The sequence below is a fragment of the Penicillium chermesinum genome (genome assembly GCF_028974085.1).
Source record: "Penicillium chermesinum strain IBT 19713 chromosome Unknown utg000006l:1.0-2335141.0:1.0-2336784.0, whole genome shotgun sequence".
Lineage (NCBI taxonomy): Eukaryota > Fungi > Ascomycota > Eurotiomycetes > Eurotiales > Aspergillaceae > Penicillium > Penicillium chermesinum.
In genome coordinates this window covers 1,003,342-1,029,968 of record NW_026695316.1, presented here as the reverse complement: position 1 = coordinate 1,029,968, position 26,627 = coordinate 1,003,342, and the positions used below count along the sequence as shown (strand labels likewise).

At 51.0% G+C, this 26,627-nt stretch overlaps 12 protein-coding genes across 12 annotated transcripts; 4 read left to right on the top strand and 8 right to left on the bottom strand.

The window, feature by feature from the left end:
• Positions 1–426: 426 nt before the first annotated feature.
• N7468_008176 (putative amidase) lies at positions 427–2,148 on the top strand (the record flags this gene model as incomplete). Its single annotated transcript, XM_058477472.1, has 3 exons — positions 427–455; positions 528–1,147; positions 1,202–2,148. The coding sequence occupies 3 exons, from the start codon at positions 427–429 to the stop codon at positions 2,146–2,148; spliced, it is 1,596 nt and encodes a 531-aa protein (XP_058327817.1).
• A 72-nt stretch (positions 2,149–2,220) lies between these two features.
• N7468_008175 (SDR family NAD(P)-dependent oxidoreductase) lies at positions 2,221–3,219 on the bottom strand (the record flags this gene model as incomplete). The annotated part of the gene is made up of 3 exons (XM_058477471.1): positions 2,221–2,516; positions 2,573–3,028; positions 3,162–3,219. 3 exons carry the CDS (start codon positions 3,217–3,219, stop codon positions 2,221–2,223), a joined length of 810 nt encoding a protein of 269 aa, XP_058327816.1.
• A 223-nt stretch (positions 3,220–3,442) lies between these two features.
• Positions 3,443–6,205, top strand: N7468_008174 (uncharacterized protein; the record flags this gene model as incomplete). Its single annotated transcript, XM_058477470.1, has 6 exons — positions 3,443–3,548; positions 3,628–4,029; positions 4,095–4,370; positions 4,425–5,390; positions 5,529–5,918; positions 5,979–6,205. The coding sequence occupies 6 exons, from the start codon at positions 3,443–3,445 to the stop codon at positions 6,203–6,205; spliced, it is 2,367 nt and encodes a 788-aa protein (XP_058327815.1).
• A 400-nt stretch (positions 6,206–6,605) lies between these two features.
• N7468_008173 (uncharacterized protein) lies at positions 6,606–10,339 on the bottom strand (the record flags this gene model as incomplete). The annotated part of the gene is made up of 6 exons (XM_058477469.1): positions 6,606–6,989; positions 7,094–7,203; positions 7,260–7,354; positions 7,485–9,494; positions 9,550–9,908; positions 9,974–10,339. The coding sequence occupies 6 exons, from the start codon at positions 10,337–10,339 to the stop codon at positions 6,606–6,608; spliced, it is 3,324 nt and encodes a 1,107-aa protein (XP_058327814.1).
• Positions 10,340–10,916: 577 nt separating this feature from the next.
• N7468_008172 (uncharacterized protein) lies at positions 10,917–11,189 on the bottom strand (the record flags this gene model as incomplete). Its single annotated transcript, XM_058477468.1, has 1 exon — positions 10,917–11,189. One exon carries the CDS (start codon positions 11,187–11,189, stop codon positions 10,917–10,919), a length of 273 nt encoding a protein of 90 aa, XP_058327813.1.
• An 81-nt stretch (positions 11,190–11,270) lies between these two features.
• Positions 11,271–13,408, top strand: N7468_008171 (WD40 repeat domain-containing protein; the record flags this gene model as incomplete). Its single annotated transcript, XM_058477467.1, has 5 exons — positions 11,271–11,310; positions 11,378–12,273; positions 12,312–13,032; positions 13,118–13,121; positions 13,180–13,408. 5 exons carry the CDS (start codon positions 11,271–11,273, stop codon positions 13,406–13,408), a joined length of 1,890 nt encoding a protein of 629 aa, XP_058327812.1.
• A 304-nt stretch (positions 13,409–13,712) lies between these two features.
• Positions 13,713–14,750, bottom strand: N7468_008170 (uncharacterized protein; the record flags this gene model as incomplete). Its single annotated transcript, XM_058477466.1, has 1 exon — positions 13,713–14,750. One exon carries the CDS (start codon positions 14,748–14,750, stop codon positions 13,713–13,715), a length of 1,038 nt encoding a protein of 345 aa, XP_058327811.1.
• A 322-nt stretch (positions 14,751–15,072) lies between these two features.
• On the top strand, positions 15,073–15,822 carry N7468_008169 (PRP38 family protein; the record flags this gene model as incomplete). The annotated part of the gene is made up of 1 exon (XM_058477465.1): positions 15,073–15,822. One exon carries the CDS (start codon positions 15,073–15,075, stop codon positions 15,820–15,822), a length of 750 nt encoding a protein of 249 aa, XP_058327810.1.
• Positions 15,823–16,646: 824 nt separating this feature from the next.
• Positions 16,647–18,234, bottom strand: N7468_008168 (heme-dependent oxidative N-demethylase family protein; the record flags this gene model as incomplete). Its single annotated transcript, XM_058477464.1, has 4 exons — positions 16,647–16,985; positions 17,071–17,128; positions 17,190–17,655; positions 17,712–18,234. The coding sequence occupies 4 exons, from the start codon at positions 18,232–18,234 to the stop codon at positions 16,647–16,649; spliced, it is 1,386 nt and encodes a 461-aa protein (XP_058327809.1).
• A 1,081-nt stretch (positions 18,235–19,315) lies between these two features.
• On the bottom strand, positions 19,316–20,424 carry N7468_008167 (uncharacterized protein; the record flags this gene model as incomplete). Its single annotated transcript, XM_058477463.1, has 5 exons — positions 19,316–19,503; positions 19,559–19,777; positions 19,830–19,937; positions 20,000–20,312; positions 20,374–20,424. The coding sequence occupies 5 exons, from the start codon at positions 20,422–20,424 to the stop codon at positions 19,316–19,318; spliced, it is 879 nt and encodes a 292-aa protein (XP_058327808.1).
• A 453-nt stretch (positions 20,425–20,877) lies between these two features.
• On the bottom strand, positions 20,878–22,445 carry N7468_008166 (Calcium/calmodulin-dependent protein kinase; the record flags this gene model as incomplete). Its single annotated transcript, XM_058477462.1, has 4 exons — positions 20,878–21,421; positions 21,520–21,693; positions 21,755–21,999; positions 22,098–22,445. The coding sequence occupies 4 exons, from the start codon at positions 22,443–22,445 to the stop codon at positions 20,878–20,880; spliced, it is 1,311 nt and encodes a 436-aa protein (XP_058327807.1).
• A 1,541-nt stretch (positions 22,446–23,986) lies between these two features.
• N7468_008165 (sugar porter family MFS transporter) lies at positions 23,987–25,775 on the bottom strand (the record flags this gene model as incomplete). The annotated part of the gene is made up of 2 exons (XM_058477461.1): positions 23,987–24,390; positions 24,449–25,775. The coding sequence occupies 2 exons, from the start codon at positions 25,773–25,775 to the stop codon at positions 23,987–23,989; spliced, it is 1,731 nt and encodes a 576-aa protein (XP_058327806.1).
• Between the last annotated feature and the right edge of the window lie 852 nt (positions 25,776–26,627).

The following is a 26,627-nucleotide window of genomic DNA, read 5'->3' as shown; positions in this document are numbered from 1 at the left end:
GACCTGGAGACCTGGATGTGAAATGGAGTTTGGGGAGAATTAAGGTCTGAAGAAGAGGGGGTCGGGTCCATATTTTGCATCGACCAACCACGATGTTTAGCGACCCCATTTTCCAGGAGGCAATTTGTTGATTTTACCGGTTTCAGTTTCGTACTATCTATCCCGATATGCCTTTTATCTCTTACCAATAAAGATAAGCAAGCCAGAGGTATGAGGTGGGTCTGGCACCTTGGGGTCGATTTGGAGTCAGACTGGTCGAGGGTAAAACCGGTCATTGGGGTATCGGAGGAATCCGACAATGATGAGGGGGCTTACTTCGCCGCTGCAATTTTAGTGTTAATAATAAAAAAAAAGAGTTGCAGTGACCCTCCTGAATCCAACTTTCGAGCCCGAGTGTACGATTATCTGATTTGTAGTTTGCCCGCCATGTCTGTTCTATTTACCAGCATTTCAAAGTAAGTCCGAGCCAGCATAACTTCCTCTATCGAGTTCGGATAAATGTCCGATCCTAACCGTCTATTCCTCAGAGACAATCCCGTCAAGCCTGGAGATGTCGAATCCCTCGTTGAGCCGTTTGGAATTACTATAGATCCGTCAGAGGCGAAAGATTTCCAGACCCTTTTGGCGGCTGTCCACGACTGCGCAGAAGATATCTCCGCATTGCCAGATTACCAACCTGTCGCTGATCAGACCAAATATCCCCGTGAGAATGTCCGTCGACCATCTAAGGACGAACAGGTCCTGGGACACGCCTGGGCCAATCGGTTTCTGATTAAAGGGAGCCAGGGAGGCGTTCTCAGTGGGAAGTCGGTCAGTCTAAAGGATGTCATAGCCGTTGCTGGAGTGCCCCAATTGCTGGGAAGCGATATAATTCCATCCTGGACCCCAAGTACCGATGCAACAGTTGTGACTAGGCTGCTCGATGCTGGCGCCGATATCCATGGGACTTCGACCTGTGAAAACCAGTGTCATTCGACATCTTCTTATACCAGTGCTCAGGGCACTGTGGAAAACCCTCATGCAAGTGGATATTCTGCCGGCGGCAGTACCTCTGGAGGAGCTGCATTGGTCGCAGCGAACTTGGTGGATATCACCATTGGAGGCGATCAAGGTGGAAGTATTCGTGTTCCGGCAGCATTTTGCGGATGTAAGACCATTACGTTCAGCCGCTTTATAGAAGAAATTCTAACTTAACCTCCAGGCGTCGGCTTAAAGCCTACTTACGGACGAGTCCCCTTCACTGGAGTATCTAGTGGTGATGCTATTGACGACCACGTTGGTCCCCTGGCTCGGAATACGCTTGACGTCGCGGCATGCCTGGATGTCATTAGTGGGTATGACGGCATCGACGACAGATCGGTGGGAAGTCCAAAGCCCGGCTCTACCAATTTCGCTGCTTTACTTAAAGACACTGCAAGACTTGATGGATTCAAGATCGGACTGCTGAAAGAAGGATTTGATCATGATTCTGTGATGCCGACAGTCAAGCATGCTGTTTTAACTGCTGCCAAGAAGTTCGAGGATCTAGGCGCTTCCATTGAAGAGGTATCCCTTCCAGAGCACTTCCGTGGTCCAGCTCTCTGGACAATCCAGCAAAGAATTGCCGGCACACATACCCTACTAGGCCAAAACACGGGAAGAAGAGGTCTGTACATGACTGAGATGGAGCAAGCCAGGTTACCTTGGACCAATCAGGGCTTCCAAAGGGCGTTCCCGTCAACGAAGAATGTTCTTATCAATGGTCTGTATCTCCAGTCAAAATTCCCAGGTCTCTACGGGAAGACTGTGAATATCGGCCGACAAGTGAGCGATAAGTATGAAGAGCTTTTCAAGAAGTTTGACGTCATTTTGATGCCTACAACGCCAGTCGTGGCTCCTAAACACGGGAAACGAGGGCTTCCTTTAGAGTCACTCAAGCCTAGCATGGGTTTAACCGTCAATACAGCCATCTTTGATGTGACAGGGCACCCGGCAGTCACTATCCCAGTTGGGTTTGCACCCGCCAAGGAAGATCCCGGGGTCATGCTTCCAGTGGGCATGCAGATCGTTGGTGGTCTGTGGCAAGAGAGTAAGATCCTGCAAGCGGGTCATGCATGGGAATCGCACTTTGATTGGAAGAAAATGCGGTTGGCCACCGATAGGAACTAGTATACTTGCTACCATAATTTGTTTCACACTCCAATCAGCAGAAAGCCATTCATTGAGTCTTCCAATATCAAACTATAACGTAACGTATCCTCCATCTACCACCAGAGCATGTCCTTGGATAAATGATGCTTGCGTCGAGCAGAGGAACAAAGCTGCATCTGCCACCTCCAACGGCTTGCCCATTCGCTTCATCGGAGCGATCTGGGCTGCAGGAGTGATAGCTTCTCGAATCTCTGGCTTTTCCATGATCAGTGGTGTCTCAATGACACCCGGGCAGACACAGTTGACTCGGATCAGATCTTGGGAGTAATCAATTGCGTCCGCTCGAGTTAGACCGATAATAGCCGATTTTGAGGCACAATATCCCGCTATAAAGAGTTTCCTTTTAGATAGTTACCAGCAGCAAAGGAGATCCAGGACTTACGAGCATTTGGGCGACTAACAATACCAAGCTGGCTTGCAATATTCACGATTGCTCCCCGTTGTGCAGGGCGGCTAGGGTCGTGGCTAGGCAATGGGCTTTGTTGAGTCATCTGCTTCAGCTGGGCTCTGGATGACAACCAACACCCACGATAGTTGATATTGTTCACGCGGTCAAATTCAGCGATGCTGGTCTCCCCAGACCGCATTGGTTTGCCCAGCACGCCGGCACAGTTCACAGCATAGTCAACACGGCTAAAGGTTTTTGCTACCTTGGAGATGAATGATTCTGCAAATTGATCGTCCGCCACATTGCCTGGATAAACGAGAACCTCGGCTTGGGGATGTGATTTTGAGATGGACTTTCTGGTATGGTCAAGAGTCTCCTCATTCAAGTCCGTGATGGCAATTCTTTCGCATCCAAATACCGCGAACGCACGCGCCACGGCAGCGCCAATGCCTGCGATTGGAGAGAGGGTCAGAGATCGAGTAATCGTAGTAAGGAGTAGCTACCCCGAGTATCCTTGGGGTTATAGATTCAAGTGGTAGCCTTAGATATGCCACAGTGCGAAAAGGAGGAATATCAAACTCACCCGTGCCACCAGCACCAGTAACCACTGCCACACCAGGGAACAGTCCTTTACCTAGCATTAGGAGAACGAGAAGTTTGATATCTGGAATGCTTGTTGCAAGGCTGCTTCTTCTGCTTATCATGGGCACTTGGTGCCGGGGAACTGCCGGGCGGTCAGATGATAAGGTGACTAAATATCAACAGTTGGAGTCACCGCCTTCAAGGTTGGAGCAGCGATGCCGCTCCCTCGTGGGCCCTCCCTGAGTCCACCGACCCTCCTTTCTCCAAGTACTCCGACACACCATGTCCCCATCGCCAACCCCCCCAGGTAAGGGGGCGTGGCGCAAAAGCACGGATCTGTGTCCATTGTGGCCGGGGCTTTCGACGGACCGAACACCTAGAGCGTCATGTTCGAACCCGTAAGAAAACCTGCGCCCGTTGGGGTCTAGCCCATCACTTGAATTCGGAATACTGATCACGCTGCGTAGATACTAAAGAGAAGCCGTTTATTTGCTTCTGTGGGGCTGCATTTACTAGACGGGATCTGCTCAAGCGTCATAATCGCATTGCTCACCAGGAAGGCTCGCCTGATTCACAGCCGAGGTCAGCGCCGAAGAGTGACATTCCAGCTTCCCAGCGCGCACCTGCGCCCCTGCGACAGCGGTATGATGCGACGAGTCGCCCAGGTGGCTCAATACCGGGGCTGCCTCCCATACAGCAGTGGCCTGTGCCCCAACCTGAACATGCAGCGTATATGCAACAGGCTCAGCCAGGCCCTATCTTAACTGCCGCTCCCACTAACCCCACGGCAGATGGACATCCAGGCATGCATGACCCTGCTATGCTCCAGGCTGCTCAGCTACTGATCCCTGGCGATTTCCAAGCCCCTGGTCAGTGTCTTAGCCCGCCACTTCTATGTTTGAATTCTTTCCTACTGACGCTTGGCTAGCCCTAGCTCCGTACTTGCCTGAGGATTTGAATCACTTCCAGGAATTTACCCATTTCTTGGACTCAATTGGTCTACCGGCAGAATGGTTGCCCAACGAGGGCGAGCCAATACAGATCCAAGAAATCGGACTTGAAGATGTTCAAAAAGATGTTCAGCCACCTCAGGAGCAGCCCAGGCCCCGACGTAACCAGAGGGATGAGGCACGTGGTGACTCGCCATTCCGATCATGGCTTCCCTCGGTACCTCGTGGTGATCAGAGCCTAACATCTGTTTCAGACTCCGGTTCGTCCTTCTCCCTATCATTTGTTGTGATTTTTGAAGTCTAACGCTCCTCAGAACCGCCACAAATTACTCAATCTTCCAAGTACAATGTGTCAGAAGAACAACGCTTCCGACTGGCTGCATCTCTTGAAGAATTTCGCGATGTCATCCCTGACTTCACCCTTCCCTCGCGTCACACCTTGACTCGTTATCTGAAGTCGTACTTTGAGGGCTTTCATCCACATATCCCGTTCATTCATATTCCGACCTTCCGATTCAACGAATGTTCTCCTGAACTGGCCTTGGCGATTATGACTATAGGAGCCCAATATCGATTTGAGCACAATAATGCTGAGAAAATATTCAATGTCTCCAAGACTATTCTCTATGAGCGCATGTCCAGAGCTCAAATAGCAGCTCAGGGAAGCTACGCAGTTTCTCTCGGAGGCGCTGGATACTCCGAAAACCAGGTCAGCACCATGGGGGCCTCTAGTGAACCTAGGCAAATAGAAGTGATTCGTTGTCTTCTAGTCTTGATGAGCTATGCGACCTGGGAACGAGCAGGACTCGTTCAAGAAGCTTTCCAACTTCAAGGCCATCTAGTTCAGATGCTCCGTGACGTCGGTTTGATGGAGCCTCAGCCTGACCCGAACAATCCACCAACGGATTGGTATGAATGGGCTTACCAAGAGTCTATTCGCCGCACGAAACTTATCTCCTTCTGCTTTATACATATCCACAGCGTTGCTTATAATGCCTACCCATCACTACGCAGCAGCGAAATTCATATGCGGCTTCCGTGCTCTACGAAGGAGTGGACTGCAAAGAATGCTGCGGAATGGGAAGTTGCTCAACGCGAACGAGGTCCGCAACAGCTTTTTTTCCAGGATGCTTTAACGCTCTTACTCCAGAAATCACGGTCGGCTGTTCCCCTCGATCCTCTCCCTGCTCCTCTGGGCAATTATATGCTTCTCCATGGTCTACTTCAGCGGATTCATATTGTCAGCGAATTATCCCTACCCAATGGGAATCATTCGACAAGTCTTCCAACAGAAGAGCTTAATAAGATTGAGTAAGTTTGAAACCCACTTTTCCCTCAGAAAATTCAAAGGGCCAGCTTTTAATTCCTTTTTTTTCTCTCTCTTTTCACTAGGCGTGCATTGCGATCATGGACTTCAGTTTGGCAACAAACTCCGGAATCAAGCCTCGACCCAAATAACGCCAACGGCCCTATTCCATTCACATCGAGTGCTTTACTCGGGCTAGCCTACGTGCGGCTTTCATTGAATCTCGGGCCCTATCGGCGTCTCGAAACTCGAGATCCTGCTACGATAGCCTCGGCCTTATGCCGATCTCCAAAGCCGGAGAGAAGCTACCGTCTCATACCTGCTTTGATATATGCGGCTCATGCGCTCAGTATTCCAGTCCGGCTCGGAATCGACCATATCGCTCGGAGCCAGGCTTTCTTCTGGAGTGTTCGCCACTCGCTTGCCAGTCTTGAATGTGCGGTTCTGCTTAGCAAGTGGCTTTTCACTCTTGCGGAAGCGGCTCCAGACCAGGCACTAAGTGGTAAGTTTGGCTTACGTGTATTATGATCTATTCGACTTACTAATATCCTTGTCCTGACAGATAATGAAAGCCGCATCCTTCGCTGGACTCAGTGTATTGTTGAAGAGGCCTATTCATCCATTGATTTGGAGGATGAATCAGAGGCACCGCAGAACCTAGAGCCGGCTGCTCTTGGGATGGCAGTGCTGCGTCTTTGGGCCCGACTTTTCCGGCGGAATACCCAGTGGCCGTTTATAAATACCTTGGGAGAAAGTTTAGAGCTGTACAGAACCATGATTCGACCATAATGTTCTTGGATAGGGACTCCTTGAGGCTTGTCATGATTATGACGCATTTATGCCTACCAATAGATACATTAAAGCAGCGCATATGTTACTAATCTAACCTGGATTCAGCGATATCTTTGAAATTCTCTCGTATGCGAAAATGAACTCAACGCAAGTCAAAGGACTAGAGCCCACTTGGTAGAAGACTCGTTCCGTCACACGCACTGGTAGCCCATAGGCAGTGGCGGCCTCTAGATTCGAATGTGAAAGCACCAAACCCCCTTTAAAAGGGCTTCCAAACTTGCTCTGATCCAGGTTCCTCCCCCTGACTCGGAAACGCACTTCAAATTAGAAACAAGTCTAGACAATTTTAGAAGAGTCTCATTTTCTCCTCTGATCCTCGGCATACCAGATGCCCTTCTCACTCAGAGTCTAGGTCAATCAGGCACATTTCCTTAGCAACACTTTTGTTGGTACCCTGGGGAGATTTGTCTGCCCTAAAGCTCTCGGGAATGAGGCTCTCATCAACATTTGCACGGGCTTGCTGTACTTCGATCGAATTGAGGTCTTTGGAACGTGCCAAGGTGTGTAGAAATTTGTCAAGCTGTCTAGCGCCGCCGCCTGCGAATTTGTTCCAATTTGTCCGGGCATCATTTTCTCTCTGTTTCCGCTGTTCAAGTTCCTCACCGGGTAGCATAGAGTACTCTTCTCGATGGGTTTGGGGAAGATTTTCAGCGTTCGACGACTTTGGAATCTGGGGCTTCGGGGACGGAGACTTAGCGTTAGGACTTCTAGTGGTAGTATCCTGGGTAGTTAGCTTGTATTTGACATTGAATTGTTGCCGTCGACTCTGTTTGCTAAACTGTCCATCGGCACGAAGAGATAGATTCTTCATGTCCTCGTCTAGACATCGGCATTGGTGGCTATGAGGTTCTCCACAGGTTTGGGGGCAGCGAGCGCCACAGCAGGGGCGGATATGCAGACATGGGCTTTTGCAGACAACCCAGGAATGATCAAATCTATTTTCAACAGATCAGCATTGTATGGAATAGTATGCGTGCTCCGTGCAACTGACCCGTGACACATAACGGGGCAGACATGTCCGCACCCCAGGATGTCACCGCATGGCAAGAGTGCAGCCGCCTGTGATTTTCTCCCAGTCGGCTCGGTCTACTGAAAGGTTAGCATTTATAGTGGAAATATCCTGCCTGAACTTATGCTTTTCAGATGCTGACTTTTAATCATAGTCCGGTTTCCATGTTTCTGGCATGTTAATGGAAGAGAGTCGCCAATGTCTGACCCGTTATTCCGATGGTACATAATGTCGATGACGCTAGACCAGAGTGGACTGCTATACTTGATGCAGTCAGCGTTTCCGACGATGTATAATCCCTTCTTTGCGCGAGAGAGCGCAACGCAGACTCGGTTGTCCACCGACAGAAACCCGATGGTCCCGGTATTGTTGCTTCGCACCAGGGACAAGATTACAATATCGTTTTCTTCGCCCTGGTAGGAATCTACTGTCACAACCTTGACTGGCTGATCCATCAGATACTTATGAGTCTTCAGGTCTCTAGAAATGAGCTTCTTTTGACCGTTGTAGAAGGTCAGAATCGTGATTTGGTCTGAAGAGACGCCGTTCCATAGGAGATAGAGAACGAACTCCACTATCATAGAAGCTTCAAACCCATTGATCTTCGATGAGAAGCTATCACCACTTTCAGGAAACTTATGGTTGAAAAAGAATGAGCGAACATTTCCCATGCCTGGAACTCTTTCGTGACCATGGACAGAGACATGATCAGTCAGTTGCCCATAAATTGGATGAAGGAGTTCACGTATCTCAGGGACCATTCGGCGTTGTTCTCGAAGAACGGCATAAGGGAATCCATTCTTGATAAGACGCTCAAACAAGGAGACGTCCAGGTAGAAAGGGTCACCGCTTAGCTGATGTGTACTTGTGTGGCCCTTGAGCTGCTGGTGATCTCCGACCAAGATCAAATGCTGTAGCGATTCGAAGCATGCAGCTGCCAGCGGCGCTTCGGTCACCTCGGCAGCTTCCTCCACCATGACAATTCGGGGTTGGATGCTATTGATGAGGGGTCGGTACTTGTTGAGGCCTGTTGTTGTCATTGCTAAAATCTTAGCCTTCTTTATGAACTCGTGGTCACGTTCCCATTTTCCAATATGCATCTTCTTGCACGCCTCCATATAAGGTCCAGCAAGTCTGCGGACTCTTTCACGGACAATTTCCAACAGTCGCCGCCGGAGGATGTTGTAAATTATGCCTCGGTACGCAGTCGGAATCGACCAAAGGTTAGGTCTGAGCAGATATTCATCCATAGCTTCACGAGAGATCGATCCAGGGCGCAAAAGACGAGGGCTTTTGCCACGCATAGATATTTGCAAATCTATGGATTTCCCCCACAGATTTTCCCATTCGTCTTTCTCTGAAGATTGCTCTGCTTCCAGCTCTCGCAACTGCTCATAGTTTCTTTCGATATCGTCTTCGGCAAACTCATGATCTCCCTCGGAGTAATCGACCTCGTAGCGACAGCATTGTCCCTTGAGCCAGGTATCAAAAGGGTCAGTGGAGCTTTCAATCACTGATGAATCTACCCATTCACTGTCATTTTCATGCGCTTGCAGTGACTGGTGCTGCTCCGGAGAAATGAGGCCATTCTCAAGAAGCAGGTCACTTGTAAGCGGCTGACCCTTTCGCTCTGCGTCGAACGGCTTGAGAAGCTCGGCAAGCCTATTCGACAGAGCCTGCATCTCAATTTTTGCTGGGTGCATCATCCCCTCTTGTATGTCGATCGGTTGGTGGGTGTGCCGTATCTCATAAAGGGTACGCTTTCGAATCGCCTCGATGTTGCTGCGCCCACCCAGACGAATGAAATTGCTCTCGAATTTAGAAATATGGCAAATCAGCTGGTCCAGAGCATGGTTCGTTTGGGTTGCAATAATGATCGGAGGAGCTCCCCCCACCATCTCCGACAGGAGGATCTTCAATGCCGCAACTGAGACAAATGTCTTCCCGGTGCCTGGTGGCCCCTGGATAATTGCGAGTTTCTTAGTAAGGATCTGCTTCAAGGCTGCTTGTTGATTGTTATTCAGGCCGCCCATAGGGGTAGTAGGGAAGATATCGAGCACATTGAATCGAGTCGGTTCGTCAACTCCGGCTATCTGGTAGGCACTCTGGCTAGCTGGCCGGAGCAATGATTTGAAGTTCAATACCGGGTTGACTTTTATATAGTCTGGAGGGTCGACAGCGGTGTTGAGACTGCAGATATGGTCTTTAAAGTTGAATCTACTCAAGTATTAACCCGGAAACCCCTCTCCCTCCAGAGCACAAAGAAACTTACTCTTCTTTCGAAAGCTTCTGGAGTGCCATCAGTACATGTCGATGTGCCTCGTAGTACCCAGTCCGTGCTTCGACCATGACCCATTCTTGCTGAGGGTCGAAGTCAAGGTCCCCCTGGTCCGCGAAGCATATGTCGACCTCCGGTGGGCTTTTTTGGACATTGTCGATCGATCGAGATGCCACAACAGCAAGGGAGCAAATACTTGAGAAGCGATCATTCACAGGAGACAAGGCCACGACAGATCCGGTGGTCAACCGAGATGAATATTTCCAGACTATTTTCTTGCCGGACCGCTTTGTTGAGAACCTAATGCGGAATGCGAGCCCTTTTTGGGCCATCGTCACGCGAACAACATGGACCTGTTGATTTTATGAGTGTCTAACTTGGTGTGAATTTGAATAGCTTGCAGTTTCCATTAACAAACCTTCTCATAGATGTAAGCCTCCTTGCTGTCGTTCATATCGCAATTCTCCCGTAACTGGGCAACACCGATCCTAAGAGGGGCAATCACATCCTCTCGAAGTAGATTGTAGTGGGTCCGTAGATATTGTCCAGCCGATTCCCATGGCCCGTGGATTTTATTTGGCTCCAGAGGGATCTCACCCTGGCTATCAGACTCCATTATTTCGGCCGCTGTTGGGTATTCAGGTCTCGAGAGCCATGTCTCAGTTGTTGTACCTTCATCTTTTTCTGTAGTCTCAAAGTAATCTCGGATCGATTGATTTGCGGGCTGTGTATTTCTTTTTTGTTGAGCAGATTGCTGCCCCGTGAATCGTATGGAGTTGGCCATCTTGAGATCCTAGGATCCTCTGTGGCACTATTTCTGCTTTGCAGAAATATTAATAGGCAAGACTTCGGATTGTTGTGAGAAAATATTCGAGAGAATAGCGAGCGAAAAGAGATGCGGAAAGAGGAGGAGAGCCGTGGTGCCTCGAGTGATCAGAAATTGAGAAAAACAATCATGCAAAGAAGGCGAATAGACGGCAAAATTGGAAAGTTTAACTTCCGGCTTGAAGTCAAGGTCTGTGTAGCTTCTAAGGTTCAAGTTGGGCAGTCCACGCTTTGCCTGATATGACAAGTAGGACTTCAACTTTGGAACTTTGTTGGATCTTGATCTGAAATGGAACCCTCGGACTCTAAGGCTGACATCTGCAAGGTTGAGTTTCAATGGATGTGTTTCACGAGGGATGTTACCAGTAGTAGGAGTACGTCCATAGAAATATATCGAAGGGTGGCCTGCATATCGACTTGAATCTCGACAGTAGTAACCTATCTCGAATCCCTCTGATGGTCTCATTGCCTAGACGACATGGTCCAGAAATCCTTCAATGACCTTCACTCATAGGATCTTCATATCTGACGTATCATCAAACGAGGACCACATAGATCCGGATGCAATAAACGCTTAGCTTTCCATATACAATAGAGAAATTTGATTGGCTGAGGGCGGGGTGTTCTTGGCAAGGGGGGGCCCACAGCAACTTGCGCGCATTCCCTCGTTGGTCGTTCTCGACCTGCTGAGACTTTGGGCTCGCGCAACTTTGCGAAAGACGTTCTTCAGCTTGAGAGAAACGACTCCAGTCAAGCCGTCCCCCTAAAACTTGTGCAGCCCTGATCCCGCCAAGACGTGGCTCGCGCATGCCGAACCGCCCTGCCGCGGTCAAGCAGCTATAATTTTACGGCGATCTCTGTCGCGTTTCAATCGCACGTTCGCCAGGGCTATGGCTCCTCTCGAGGACGATGATGACCGCGATCTTGCGGGTATGCCCCAATTCCCTCTGAAGAACCCCTCCTCATGGCCGCGCGGCTTACGTTTTACTATGTGCAGGATCCCAGGATGGCAGCTCCGACAATGAGAACGAGCTCGACGACCCAATGCGTGATGCCGACGACGGCGATAACGAAGAGGAAAATGACGGTGACGGTGACGCCGATGGCGACAATGAACAGGATGGCGATGGCGATGGCGACGGCGATGGGGATGGCGACGGCGATGGGGATCAAGACCCCGACAGCCCTTCCAATGCAAGCCAGACCTCGGATGGCCCTGGTTCAGCTTCCCAACAAAATCGTGAGAATGGAGCTAGGGATTCGAATGAAAACACAGGCAGTTCATTCTCCGAATTCTCGATCTACCACCCCCCAGTTCGCCCCGAGTGCCTCACAGCTGAGACCTACGACATTGCTCCGACAACAGCGGCGCCACATAGCACGTCGATCAATGCCGTGACGTCTACAGCTGATATGCGCTGGGTATTTAGCGGTGGATCTGACGGATATGTCCGGAAATTTAATTGGGCGGAATCTATCAATAGCAAGCTTATGCTGACCGTCGCGCAAAGACACCCGTTCGTTGACAGCGTCGTGAAAGCTGGAGTGCTGATGACATACTGGGAAAATTTAGATGGGAATAGCTTATCTCCGGTCTATTCATTGGCCTGCCAGAGCGAGGGGCTATGGTTGCTTTCCGGCCTGGAGTCGGGAGCTATCCGCTTGCAGACCTTACGGCACGACGAAGGGAGAGAAATCATACAATTGCGTCAGCATACGTCGGCAGTATCATCGTTAACCTTGACCTCCGATGAGCACTCTTTACTGTCTGGTAGTTGGGATAAACGTGTGCTTGATTGGGATCTGAATACAGGACAAGCTCGTCGTGCTTTCGGTCGTGCTTTCGGGGGAGCGCAGGCCAAATATCCGCCGTGCAGCTTCGACCCGATTCCAGTTTGAGGGTCCCAAGCGATACCATTGACACTTTCCAGCCTAATGGCACATACTCGAACAATTACTCTGCTGCGGGTACGGGAAGTTCGAACGCAATGGATACATCAGCGGACGCAGGCGACACAGGTGCAGCTGAGAACCCGCAGGCGGGATCTCCTGCGGATTCTCTCTTCGGCGGCGCAGATTCATTATTTGGCGATGCGGACGGTGGTGCAGCAGATGGAGGAGAGCCATCTGGTGGGGTCTTTGGTGTTGATGAAGATGACGAATTTGGACGGGCGATTCCGAATGGTCTTGCGGACGCCGATGCACCGGGGGAAGTTGAGAATGATATCCAGGATTATCTTACCGGAGCAGGGACTGACCATGTGGCCGCGCAACCTGACACCAATGGCGAGGCTCATCAAGAATCAAATACCCAGATGCCAGATGCTGATGCTTCGCATGAGACGGCACAGCCAGCTGTCAATGGACTTCCCAAGACAGAGGATTTTGAGCCTTCAAAACAAGTAACGGACTTCCAGTCAGCATTGCCCACCAATCAACAAAGCACTGGAGCTGATACAACGTTTTTGGCGGCCTCCATGGACGGTACTATCAGGGTGTGGGACCGGCGGCAACCTGACCCTATAGCTCGAATCTCTCCCCGCAATGTTCCTCCATGGTGTATGAATGCATGTTGGTCTCCGGACGGCAACTTCATCTACGCTGGTCGTCGTAATGGGGTTGTGGAAGAATTCAGTTTACACAAGGGCCTCCGTGAGGCGCAAAGAACATTCAAGTTCCCCCCAAGGCAGTGGCCCCGTGACAGCACTTCAAGCAATGCCTAATGGCCGTCATCTAGTCTGGTAAGCTCGTCCCTCTGAGCCGAGAAAGTCGAGTAGCTTGACTGACAACTTTTTCTAGTGCCTCGTATGATATTCTACGTTTATATGATTTGCAACACGACCAAGCACCTGCGAGTCGACACTCTACTACTCCGTTCCTCATCATTCCAGGCCATCGTACTGGAACCATCTCCCAACTTTACATCGATAATGCGTGCAGGTTCATGATCTCAACTAGTGGAAACCGTGGCTGGGAAGGAAACTCTACTGAAGTACTACTGGGTTATGAAATTGGGGTTCCACAATAACTGAGATTGGAGGCCATCAATTTATGCCTGAGATAACCTGAACTTAATGAATGCATGATGGGACAGGGGCATGGTAGTGGCTGCGAAAAGCAAGCCGTCAACTAGTGAGGACCAAGCCGAGAAACAAGAAAAAAAAATCGAAGTTCATCCATTTTGCACTCTGCATTATGCAAATCCTATGCACCGTAAATCATGAACCTGCCATAAATCGTGTGTACAAATCCTAGCAAATTATTTACCAACGCCAACCCGTCCCTTAAAAGTAGGCTTCCGTAACTCCAGCAATAGATGCCCAATGAAACCATCACATATCGTCAAAAACTAGGCCCTCGCAGACTTCGTTTTGCTGCGCTCTCCAGGTCCCAAACAGTGGGTTTCCTGCCCACTTGACCCGGCCATCACGATCATTTTCGAAATAGACATAGCCTGGCAGCTCCGAGCCTTCAGACTCATTATCCCAATCAACGCCGCTCGGCCCTGTAATCAAATTGCCAAATCCAGGAAGAGAGGTGTTGGGAACATGAGTCCGAGCCTGGACATTCCTGAAGCCGACATTGTTTACGGTCACCAAATAGACCGGTGGAAGATCTGCGTCTCGTTCTGGACGAAGCGCTGAAGGTGTCCAGGCCTTATTATCGTAGGAGTCCGGGCGATTTTTGTCATGGACCAGCGGTAATGGCTGAGACAGAAGGACCTGATCCAGCTTGCCTGTGTCGAGGATCAGGCCAGGGGTTTGAACATAGAGCACACTGTCATATTGCATGAATTGAATCTGACCGAGTCGAAGCAATTTGGTATTTGTAATTGAATATCCTTTTGCAGCAGTCATGTCGATTGGGAGTAGCCAGATCCCGTACTTGATGCTCGCAGCTCGCAATATGGCCATGGCTGTGGACGCATCCTCCCCAAGCTGCTTGGAAGACATCCGGTCCCACTCCTGGGGGTACATAAACAGTCGGTCTTCAATGGCGCTCTCATTCTTGGCAAGCGTCTTGAAGAAGAGGACGGCCGAGCAGATGTCTGATGGATCAGGCCTTGAGAGCAGCTGCAGGTAAGCGTAGTTCCCCTTCGAACCCGCAAGAGATCTCTGCTCCACTCGGGGCTGATCAAGATCAGCCGCTAATCTGGAGTTCAGCTCTGATAATACACGCTGATGCTCTGAACTCTGGAATGTAGATCCTTGGCCTGCGGGATGTGCTTGTGGTGGCCGCAAGGCATGCTGAATGTTCTTAACTGATTGTTGCTGCAACACATATCCTGCAAAAAAGAGCATCAGAGTGCAGATGCACACCACCCCCATCGACAAGAAGGTCGAGACTGTGGATGAATTGAGAAGCACCATGATGTGGATGTGCCAAACATTTGGACTGGAGAAAGGGAGGGGTTGACAGAATCTGAATCAGTCACAACATCCGATCCCAGACAGCCTCGAGTTAATAATAGCCCACGGTATCTCTGCACGGTTCTAGATCCGTCACTTGTTTCATGACATCACGCTAGTGCCTTGTTGTTTACTGTTTACTGCCGTTGGCCGTGCGACTATCGATAGTAGGCGGTCAGGCGGTCAGGGCATGTGGGCGGTCCGGGTTTTTTTTGCCGCTTTGTATCGATCTTAGCTCGACCACTGATTGCCCAATTCTACGCCATCTGCTATTCTCCTCGCCATGACGCACCGTGCTGACGCCAGCGCCTTCTTAGACAATCGCGGGTATACTGGGCCTCTGGTCCGAGGCGTCAACCCGATTACGCTTTTCGAGACCGCAGTCCGCGACCGAATCACCGATTCATACTACTGGAAGGAACAATGTTTCGGTTTGAACGCGGCAACTCTGTGCGACCGCGCAGTTGAACTCACATTCGTCGGTGGTACCTATGGTGTATCGGAGAAGCCTTCGCCATTTATCTGCCTAGCCTTCAAGCTCTTGCAGCTCCACCCGGAACGAGACGTGATCCTCGAGTACCTCAACTACAGCGACCCAGGTAGTGACGTCGAGGACGAAGAGCAGGTGGAGAGAGAGGTGCTGCAAGCCCGTGGCGATTTCAAATATCTACGGGCACTTGCTGCCTTCTATGTACGGCTTACCTTTGATGCGGTGGATGTTTACAAGACGCTTGAGCCGCTCCTGCTCGACTATCGCAAACTGAAACGCCGAATCCGCGATTCTTTTACCCTTACCTACATGGACCAATTTATCGACGATCTTCTGACCAAGGACCGTGTCTGCGGAACGAGCTTGTGGAAGCTACCTCCTCGCTCACAATTGGAGGACTTGGATCTGCTGGATGAGCGGATCAGTCCTTTGGCAGATGAGTTGGAGGAGCTGGATCGAGAGAGTGAAGACGAGAAACATTCAGAGAGCGGCCATAGTGACGGTTGGGCCTCAGAGCCGAAATCTGCCGATGCGGACAGCTGAACATCCACATTGTGAACTGTCTTGCCAAATCTTTGGCACACACTCACGCCATGCTCCGCGAGTCCCGCCCCGCCACTACTGCATAATTGTCGGGCCCATGGCTTGATCTTTGCGGTGTCGAACCTCAACCGATTCCCGCCGGTCAGCTATTTTGAACCAGAGGAATTTTCGCAGATACTCAACCCGGCAAAGAGCGGATTCTCAGGGAACTCGTAACCAGAAACAGGAGCGAAAAGAAGAGAGGCGAATGATAAGCTGCGAAACCCATGGCTTCTTCTGCTTTCTTGGATCTTGGCCGCATCCAACCGCTCAACAATCCGTTGCCTCTAATAGCCAAACCTGGTTGCATTCATCGAAATAGATTTAATATACCCCAGAGCTACCATTTCAGCAAATAAACCAAATTACAACTATTGTGTAAGGTCCTCTGAAAAAGAAGCCAAAAATGACAGCTTTGAAGGCCAGCATCTGTTGCCCCCATGGCATGGCCCCTGCGGACCGGTGGCACCCTGGAAGTCATAAGCTAGTCCTATAGGCCTTAGTAGAAGTAGACGTATTCTCCTCAGTTTCTCCTCAGTTCTACTGTTGATCAAGGCTTCATTATGCAGTAACGAGATTCTTAAAGTTATTTACTAGATACAACCCAGCGCCTTCAATGACTTCGGTGGTATATCTCTCTGAGTAACTCTTCAACATTGAAGCCAAATCATCCATGTCAGAATTCGAAGTGAATATTACTAGTAGCAGAGAGGAGGGATGAAAGAATAGAACGTGGACGGGACAATGTACGCATTTTATTAATATACTAAGACGACATGGCCTCTTCAAAAACCTTGCTGACGATGCCATTTCTCTTCCCAATTCCGGAACCAAGGACTTTCATCCAGAGTAGTCACCTCCCACCCCTTCGGCATGATACCCAGATCTTCCTGCTCCTTCGTCCATTCCTCCAACTTCGGAAGTATAACATGCTGAACGTGCCAAGTGCCCTTATACCGCATCAGGCTCTCCTTTCCCTCTTTCAAGACCTTAGCAATCAAAGCAGGAACGCCGGGTTCATCCCGGAACTCGGAGACAGGCGTGAAGAGGGCCTTGAAATTGAACACAACGCCCGCAGAGATAGGGAGACGACGCAGAGTCTGCCAGTCGACGCGCAAGTTGCACTCGTCTCAGTGTCAGGTTGGGATCTTGCGTGAGCCGAAGAGCCTCGTGGGGGTCTCCTGGCGGCATATACAGAGGCTCCCCGACCTCGAGACCCCACGAGCCCCGTTGGATGGGCTTGTCCGTCGGCATCTTCGTGAAAAACCTGTTCCATAGAGTCAGCCTTACATTGTAATGTCATCCTCCCCAACAGGAACATTACGCACCGATCCATAGAGAACTGCATCTTCTCTTTATAGTCAGGAATCGGCGCGTGGATCTCGTGTAATTGCTTCCCAATTTTGGATCCCACGTTCCATCCCAATGCCGAGCATATCACGCCCGCCCGCATGAAGTAATACCCCGTTTGATCGTCGCGGAGCATTATGGCAAAGTCTTCGGGGATGTTGTCAATGAGGATCTCCAGGGGAGGCTTGGATCGGATATCCTGCTCTGTTTCGAGAATGCGGTTCTGTAGAATCCGCTTGTCCACCACGGAGAAATATTGCGGGTATCGAGCGCAGACAAACTGGAGCACCATCTCCATGAGCTCCTTGCAGGCGAGTTCAGAGCCCGGCAGGGCATCGAGAACCGCTTTGCCGTGTTTGGCGTAGAGGGCCTTCCGCTGCGCAATGCGGCTTTTGTAGGTATTTTCCAGCTCAATCCACCAGTCGGTTTCGAGTTTGGTCAGTGCTGCCACGGGCATTAGTTCGGTGGGACCACTTGGTGGATGGGGAGCGGTATCGTACACATGGTCTGATGATACGTCCAGCGGAATGGCCTGAATGGGCGAGGCAGCGCCTTCTCGATGTTATGTTCGGGATATGGATTGGGGAGCGGGACTCCGCATAAGGTTGCATAGTCTGGGAAGTCTCCAAGGGTTTTCACTTGCTCTACCGTAAATCCAGTGGGAGTGTACAGGTTGCCTGGGCTGGTCATATAGTCTGCGGTCATGGGCAAGATGTTCTGGCGCACTTCTGCTTCGGTGACATTGCGCCAGCGGAAACAGTGTGCTTGGAGCTGGAGGAGCGACTCTCTACGATGGGGTGGGAGGACATGGCTGTAGCTTTCGGGAGGCGATGTGCTGCGCTTATTATCTGGCGATAACGATCGCGGGGGCGTTTTGGCTGTAGAGTCTCTGCGGCCGCGTAGGGAGAGTCTGCGCAAGACTGGGATGGAGGATCGAGAAGTGGTCAGGTAGGCGCCTATGGCAATTATTAAGACGATTCCGAGCTTCCAGATGCTTTCGGGGCTGTTGGGGAGTAGGTCCATCGTTGTGCCAGGGATTGTGCCATGCACCAATAGGCTCCTTGTTATATGAACCAGGTTTGTATATCGCTAGATTTTGATCATAAAAGGAGCCATTCTAGCCAATAAATACTCCCAGTTTATCGATGTATCCGAGGTTGGACGGTATTGTTGCACTTGGGACCGGATCGAAGAAGCGGGGAAGCTCCTCAAGAAGTATCATACACGCATCGCATATCTTCTTTGGTTCGTGCCTGTGCTTGGATCGACTAAGATTGCCATGTTTGGCGAGAGTTCGCCGGGTTGGCCCTACGATGACGACTGAAGTACTCTGTTTTGTATCTTTTCAGGGTTTCTTATCGCGTTAACCACGTAGATACCAGGACTACTTCAGTCTAGTTCTAGTCATTAGAGCATATCCGATAAAACTGGCCTCGTCCTTGGCCAGCCCCAAGAACCCTGAAGAATCCGAGCTACCTTTGTCGATGCCATACAATTTTCCATCCAGCAAGAGGCATCATTGAAACCTCAAGGTGGGCAGTAGTACAAGATGGACAGATAAGAGCATCTGGACTGGATGTACCGATAAGGAAGACCGCAGATCCCCTTACCCGAAAGGGTAAAAATGTCCAGCCGCTTGGCAGTACTACTAGACCACCATGAACGTCACTTGTAGACTATCATAGGAATTTTTTATAAGGGAGACGCTAGGGGGGACCATTCTCTGTCTGGCGGTCGTTCATGAGAACTACTTCAAAGGGAGGCTCTACGTCTACCAAGTTCACTTACCATTTATACTAGAATGGTAGCGACAAAGTATTCTAGATGCATTCACAATGAGAAGTCCAATCTAAGAAGAACCCAGCGGAAAGCTGATTCAACTCATATTTGCAGAATTTGGCACCAAGTTTTGGTAGCCAGAGTTTCATCACTATATAAACATTTTTCACCATGATATAAACATTTCGGCCGGAGAATAAAGCACGCTCATGTTGCTGTTGACTTTTCTGACCTACGAACTGGAAAGCCGAAGCAAGGGCAAATCCATCTCCAACTTAGGCCAAGGGGGAAAAGGAAACCGATTATTAGACACCAAGCACTCCTCCTATGCTGAGAGCCCCTCGCTCTTCTCAATCTCCTCGAGGCTCGGGCACCACTTATCCTGCAGTTGCTTGTCTAGACTCAGACCAATGACGTCCTTGGGCCACCATTCACCCCAGCTAGTCAGGAAGATCTGCTCAGGGTCGACAGGGAAATCTTGAATGGTGAATGCACGGAGGAGATTTTGGGCACCTGGAGTCTTTCTGAGTATGTTGTAGATCTCGCAAACAGAGGGGCAGATTCTCACCTTCAGGGACGGTCTTCGCATCAGGCATGTCCATAGTCAGACCCATATTCGAGGCAAGGCCGGTGCCAGGAACCAGGCCCGGAGAGACGGCTACGATGGTGCACTGGGGAAGGTTGCGGCGCCAGTGGTGCGCCCCCAATAGCCCGGCGAATTTCGAAGCGCTGTAGATCGAATAGGCACCAGCAGGGGAGTTCGCCTTCAAGTCGGCATCCAGTGTTTCTGAGGATCTGGTTAATTGATTGCCTGGAAGACGGGTATTAGAAGAACGCACTAGGGTCACTGTTCCGCACGTTGCGGACTGAACCAGAAGAGACGAAGACGATGCGCGATTGTGAGCCAACCAGTGTTTCGCGAAGCAAATGAAGCAGATAATGTTGAGCTTTTCATAATCTCTTATCAGCACATGTGTCTTACAAAGTCCGGTGGGTTCTCATAGCTTACAAAGATGGTTTACCACATATCCGGTGCACCACTGAGATCCGTGGGGCCCGGGGCCTTCGCCATTATCGATGGTTCCGGCAGCCAGGAACAGGTAATCCAGCTTGTTGCGACCCAGGGTTGCGAGCGCCTGTTGAGTGAACACCTGCACGCTTCGCAGGCTCTGCAGGTCCAATGGAAGTACAGTGACAGTGTGCTTTGTGGTATCGTATTTCAAGTCCTCAAAGGCAGCCTCAGCCTTTTCGGTGTTTCGAGCACCAAGGATAAAGTTATACGCCTGTTCACCCTCGAGAAGCTGCTTCACCACCTCGAACCCCTGCCTTTTTTGGTCAGATATCCAAGCACTGGTGTGAAGGGGGGCATGTGTGATGTCATACTAAGCCCGAGGAGGTGCCTGTTGCAATGAAGGTCTTCTGAGATGCAGACATGTGAGGCAATATGCTCGTTCAGATCCCACGGGATAATTGCTTCGAATAAACGATTTTCAGCTGTTTTTGGGCGTTGTGCGCATTGCCCCTCAATAGCTGGGGGGGGCCCAGCGCCATGCGCGATTACAAATCATCGAGATGCCCACCTGGGCGCCAGGTGAGCATTTGCACCTGGATGATGTTAGGCCCACATGTGGGGGCGAAGAGAAAATGATCTTAAGTGTCCGAGAATGGGGTTGGGATAGCCAACCGGGAAGCGGTTGTAGCATTGCGCTAAACTTATCAAGGTGCCGAGTCAAATGAAAAAAATACATTCGGAAATGTTAGTCTTCAGAAGGTCGTTATTCATCATCGTACAAGTACAACTATTATACAAGCTAGAATGTCCCGGCCATGTTCCAGCAATCTTATCAGTTATCTGATCATTTTGGCCCCCTCCTCTTGAGCAGGTTACTATTTCCAATGTTGAGACGGTCCCGATTGAACCCGGGCTCGCCTATGGAAATGATGAGACGAGTCACGTCCTGCGTGACTCGCCATGTCTTGCATTTGGCGTTCATGGTGCTGCTGTTGCACGGAGAAGCTGACGTTGAGAACTTCCTTGATGCTCGGAGTCTCGGCGTGATAGTGGTTTGTCTCGTTCTCTCGGAAAGCCGCCGAGCTCTTCATGGCCAGGCGGTGCGAGTCCTGGAGTTCAGACTTCGGATCGTCCAACGTCGGAGCAGTAGTCTCGTTGGATGGGGTGGTATCCTCGTCACCCCATACCCATGGATGGGCTAGAAACTCCTTGATGTTCAACCGGTCTTCTGGGTTGATGGTAAGAAGCTTGGAAACGAGGTCCTTGGCCTCCGGTGACACAGACTCCCAGTTTGGAGAGGAGAACGAGTATTCTCCTTTCATGACTTTGCGGGTCATCACTTTCAGATCCTCATCGTAGAACGGTGGGAAGCCAGATAGCATGGTGAACAGGAGACAGCCGATGCCCCACATGTCCACGCTGGTGGTATAGTTGTGCTCCTTGAGCAACTCGGGCGCAGCCCACCCACAGTCCCACATGGTGTCATGGTGGGGAATCCGCAGATTATCTTGGACAACCCAAAATCCGCGATCTTCACCACTCCGATGTCATCTGCCCCTGCCTTCGCAATCGAGACGGCTTCTTCGCGATCCTTATCAATTCCCGGTGTCTGGGGTTTCCTACCTTCCATCGGCGTCACTGCAGGCGTCGCTGAAGATGGGCATAACAGGATGTTCTCGGGTTTAATGTCACTGATGCTTATGTATGAGTCGCTGATTGGGGATTCCCGGGTTATCCTGTGGCATGACTTACCGGTGAACCACTCCCATCGTATCATGCAGGTATTCCACGGCATGGGCAACTTGGGTGATTACATGCCGGCTCATTTGCTCACTCAACGATGTCAGGCTGACAATCTGATCATAGAGCTCACCGCCAGGGCAAAGCTCCAGGATCATGTAGTAATATTGGCGTGATTCGAAAGAATCGATGAGGCGAACCACGTTATCATGGTCCAGCTTCCGTGAGATGTTGACCTCTTCTTGTAAATTGGTTTTCTGGCGATTGTCAGAAGACGATCTTCACAATTCCCGGTGCTTCCGAACCCACAAGAGGGTGCCGATTGAGCGGTCCAAACAGTTCATATAATACATACCTGTCTATCGTTCATTTCGTATTTCCTCATAACCTTGATCGCGACATCGCGATGCTGGGATTTGGTATCGCTCGCACGGTAAACACTGCTGAATGCACCGTCTCCCAGCTTTTCCAGCAGGCGCCATCGGTCGAGGCCCGGGTAACTGGGCATATTGGAGGGCACTTCGCATTGTTTCATGAACCCGATGGTGGGGGGCTTCGCGCCCTGCCTGCCATCTTCAAGCAACTGTCTCCCGGCGTCGCTTTCGCCCGCCTTGCGTCGTCCTCTCATCCGGCCCAAGACTTTGGGGTTTCCAGGCGTGACATGAACGCTGTTTATTGGTTGTGTTTGCGTAGTCGTGGACATTGTTTACCGATGCAAAACGGATTTGTCTTCGAGCGCCGGATGGGTTCAAGTCTTATCCAAAAACCCCGCACAGTTTGCGTCCCGCTGCCTTTTTAGTATATCCATCCAAGTCAAATCGCATGGTCCTATGACTGGCGCATGACGTAGACAAGCCCCGTGTAGCTTGATTTGGCCCATTCACAATCGCGGATTGCTGAGTCAGAGCGCGCCCCACAGAGACAGGGCAAGGATCGACGGGGGTGGCTTTCCCGCCAAACAGCCTAATTGGGGATTTGAGAGCTCCGGCGTTTGGGACGTTCTCAACAGTTACAGGATATTCCAAGTGCCATATTATTTCGAATCCCCTTGGTATATCCGCCAAATGAATCGATACAAGGTGACATGAGTGCAGATATGCATAAACATAGCCACGAAGCCTAAGCGGCCACCGCAGCCGGTGATTGGCTGGTCTCACGAACCGATGCGGGGAGTAGCGGTCCACGGGTCGCAATCTATTCCCACCGTCAATGATGAAATTGGCGACTTGACTGCTCTATTGTCAAGCAAGAGGGCCCGCCAATCAGAACCGCAGCGCTTTGCTCACCATCTCTTGCTAACCCCAATCCTCGCCATCTCATCTCACAAATGCCGCAATGGATCATGTTTGCCCCTGACATATGCTACCTTCAGCCGCTAGTTCCATCATAGGATCCACACCTTTTCGGCTGCCTCCATGTGGCATGGATCCGTTTAGCCGAACAAGGGACGACCAAAATAAGTACTGGTACTTTGGGCGACGGTCTTTTGGCCACGGAATCGTAAGCTGCTTCATGCAAAGGCACCAAGACCGCAGGCAGAAGCGTAACAGTGGCCAACGCAACCGTCTATGCATATATGCCGCCTTACGATGCTGGCTGAGTCTCGCCGATAAAACTGGGGCTGGAGGCGGAATTCCCCACATTGCGAACGTTTAACCTCGCCCGTGCCGGCAAAAACGGGGCTCTTTTCGCCACAGCGAGACCCTGTCTTAAAAATTGAGCTAATCGTCTTTGATCTGTACGGCTGCTCATTTGCGGGTTCGCGTACCACGATCTCCGCCCGGAAGAGGACCAAGACTGAAGGACCCATTTTTCCATCCTGTCATCCACCCCCGGTCGGTCTAGACTCCACTTTTCGTGTCCGATGATGTACATGTCTGCGATCAATTGCGTTCCAAGGACGAGGGAAAGCGCGTGCAAGTTCTCTCTGTGCAAACCAAAGGCACATGGTCATAGCAAGCTCGAAGGCAACATCCTCTTGGAATCTTGACCGCTCGGCTTTCGAAGGTGGACTCTCCCATCTAACTTGGAATGACCCAGTCCTGGCATCATGCTGGAGGTCCTCCCCTACATCCATGTCAATCACGGGATACTGTTTGGAGGCATTGGAAACCGGGTATGGTATCGAGCATAAGTTTCTCATATACTGTGTACATTGATTACTTGAAGAATCATTAAATTAGTATGGAACATATCCTGCGTTATTTCATTGCAGAGTCTCCAAAGTGGATCTTACTCCGGGCTCTAGGCCTTCGTAGTAGACTCAAACTCAACCTGCTCGGAAGTGACAGCCGTCTTAAGATCCTCGACATTCTCAACACCAGCAAGGCCTAGGGACTCGTTGATGCGCTGCATGCGCTGGCGATCGGCCTCGGCAATGCTCTCCTCAGAGCCGCCGAAGAAGACATCCAGCTCTTCCAGAGTCTTGTCCTTGGTCTCGGGCGAGAAGTACCAAATGAAAAGGCCACCCAGACCGGAGAAGATGGCGAAGAAGATGTAGGTTCCGTATTTCATCGAGTCGAGCATGTCCTTGGTGGTCAGTCCAATGATGAAGTTGAAGAGCCAGTTGGTGGATGCGACGAGGGCGACACCGCGCGAACGCTGGCTGTTGGGGAAGATCTCTTGGGCCAAGACCCAGGCAACGGGACCTAGAAGCATCGAAGTTAGTTAGGTTTTTCCTGACAAGAGTCGCAGCGAGCGCGAGACATACCCAGGAGTAAGCAAAGTTCACGGCAAAGAGCCAAATGAACGCGATAGCAACCCATCCTTGCGTCTTGGCCAGACCTTCGTTGAGATCCCACTGCGGCTTGTAGATACCCTCCACGGTAGCGACGACCACGTGGCAACAGAACATGCCAATGGCTCCCACAATGAGGAAGGTCTTGCGTCCAAATTTATCCAAGAACAGGACAGACGGCAGGGTGAAGATGATCTGCAAGATACCAGTCACACCAGTAGCCAGAAGGGTCTGGGTGGTAGACGAGAACCCGAAGCTGGAGAAAATCTGAGGAGCATAGTACAGCACGGCGTTGATACCAGTGAACTGTTGGAACACCATCATACCGCAACCAAGCAGCAAACGGCGCAGCATGTTCGGGGCAAACAGGGCCTTCCAGGGGGCGAAGGCACCGCCAGAACCAACGAGGTCACGCTCGGTCTCTTCATCAAACATGACAGCCGCCTTGATTTCGAGGAACTCGGCTCGGATGAGGGGATCGGCGGCGGGCAGGCGGCGCAGCTTGGAAAGGGTAGCGAGGGCTTCCTCATCGCGGTGCTTCATCATCAGCCAACGAGGAGAGAACGGGAACCAGAACATGCCGAAGAAAAGGATCCAGGCTGGGATGATCTGAAGGGCCAGCGGGAGACGCCAGGCGATCGTCTTCTGACCGAGACAGGTGTGGCCGTGGTTCTGGGCGGCATTGTAGGTTCCGCTCTTGAGGAAAGGGTTGTCAATTCCTTCTGGGTTGCAGTGCACCCCGCCCACATACTGCATACCGTAGTCGAGCCAGAAGGAAATCGCCGTTCCGATGGTGATGGAGAGCTGCTGCAAAGAGACCAGCGATCCACGCAGTTCAGGAGGAGCAATCTCGGCCTGGTACAGCGGGATGACCATACTGAACATACCAATGCCCACACCACCGATGATGCGCCCGGCGAAGAAGTAGGCTGGATTCTGCGCACCCGCCTGTAAACCAGTACCGAGAGTGAAGATGACGACGGCAACCATCATGGCATACTTTCTGGAAATGCGATCCGCCAGGATACCGTTGATCAGAGCACCGAGCCAAGCACCGAGCTCCAGGGCCGACACGAGCCAGCCTTGAATGGTCGAGCCTTCGAAGTAGGGGAAGTGATTTTGGAAGTTTTCCATGACCAAGATAGGACCCATGACTCCCTGGTCATAGCCGTACATGATACAGCCAAGGGAGGCGAAGCAGCAGGTCAGGAAGACATACGGGTTCTTCAGCATACCCATCAGACCATGGGCCTTCTCCGCGTTGGCACGGCCAACCACCGACTGACTGACCGCCATGGTGGATGGTAGTTCAATATTCCAAGAGGGAAGAATAAAGAGCCGAGAAAAAGAGGGGTGATGAGAAAGTTGAAAAGAAGGAGATGAGGGAAGAGTCAACCGGAAAGGACTTCTCAGAAGTGAGAGGCAGACCACTTGGATTAAATAGACAAGCTTACCATTTTCCACTAGTCTCACTTTTTTTTCCCTCCGAAGTTTACATTTGTGGTTTGGGCTTGAGCAGTAGGCCAATGGTCCCGGCCATTTACTCTATACGACACTGCAACCCTAATCCTGGCATCACCGGGAGCTAGGACCCTATAGGCCCTCCAGATCACACGTTCCAGGTCTTCATCAAAGCTAATGAGACGCTAAGAGAGAAAGCAGTCTCAGGCTCGGGGAAGAACCAGAAGTCGGAAATGGAATATTACGGCCAACAGCTTCAACGCACAGGCTAATGGACGCCACCAAATCTTTGTAGCCGAAAAAGAAGCACTGGCGTAGCACGCCTTGCCGCTGTGTCGGCGACCCCCGCCAAACTTAGGAACGAACAAGCCCCGACGCCGAGACAACTTGCCTTTCGATGCGATTGGAGGGGGGAGGGGAGGGGGGGGCAAATGTGGCTTTCTGTCAAGTCTCTCTCAGCGTGGCCCGCTCAACCCCAGTGTGCGCAAGGGTCCTCCTTTTCCGGGGTTCTCGTGCTTAGTCCTTAGTGCTGACGGAGGCCCTCTAGCGCTGCAGAAAAAAAAAAATGCAACTCAGTTCCTTGGCCCCACTACAGTCAGAATCTCCCCAGTAAGAGATCATGCATGCAAACCATCAGGGGAGAGACAAGAGTCTTGGGAGATCCCACGGCTTCTTCCGAGTGGGTCG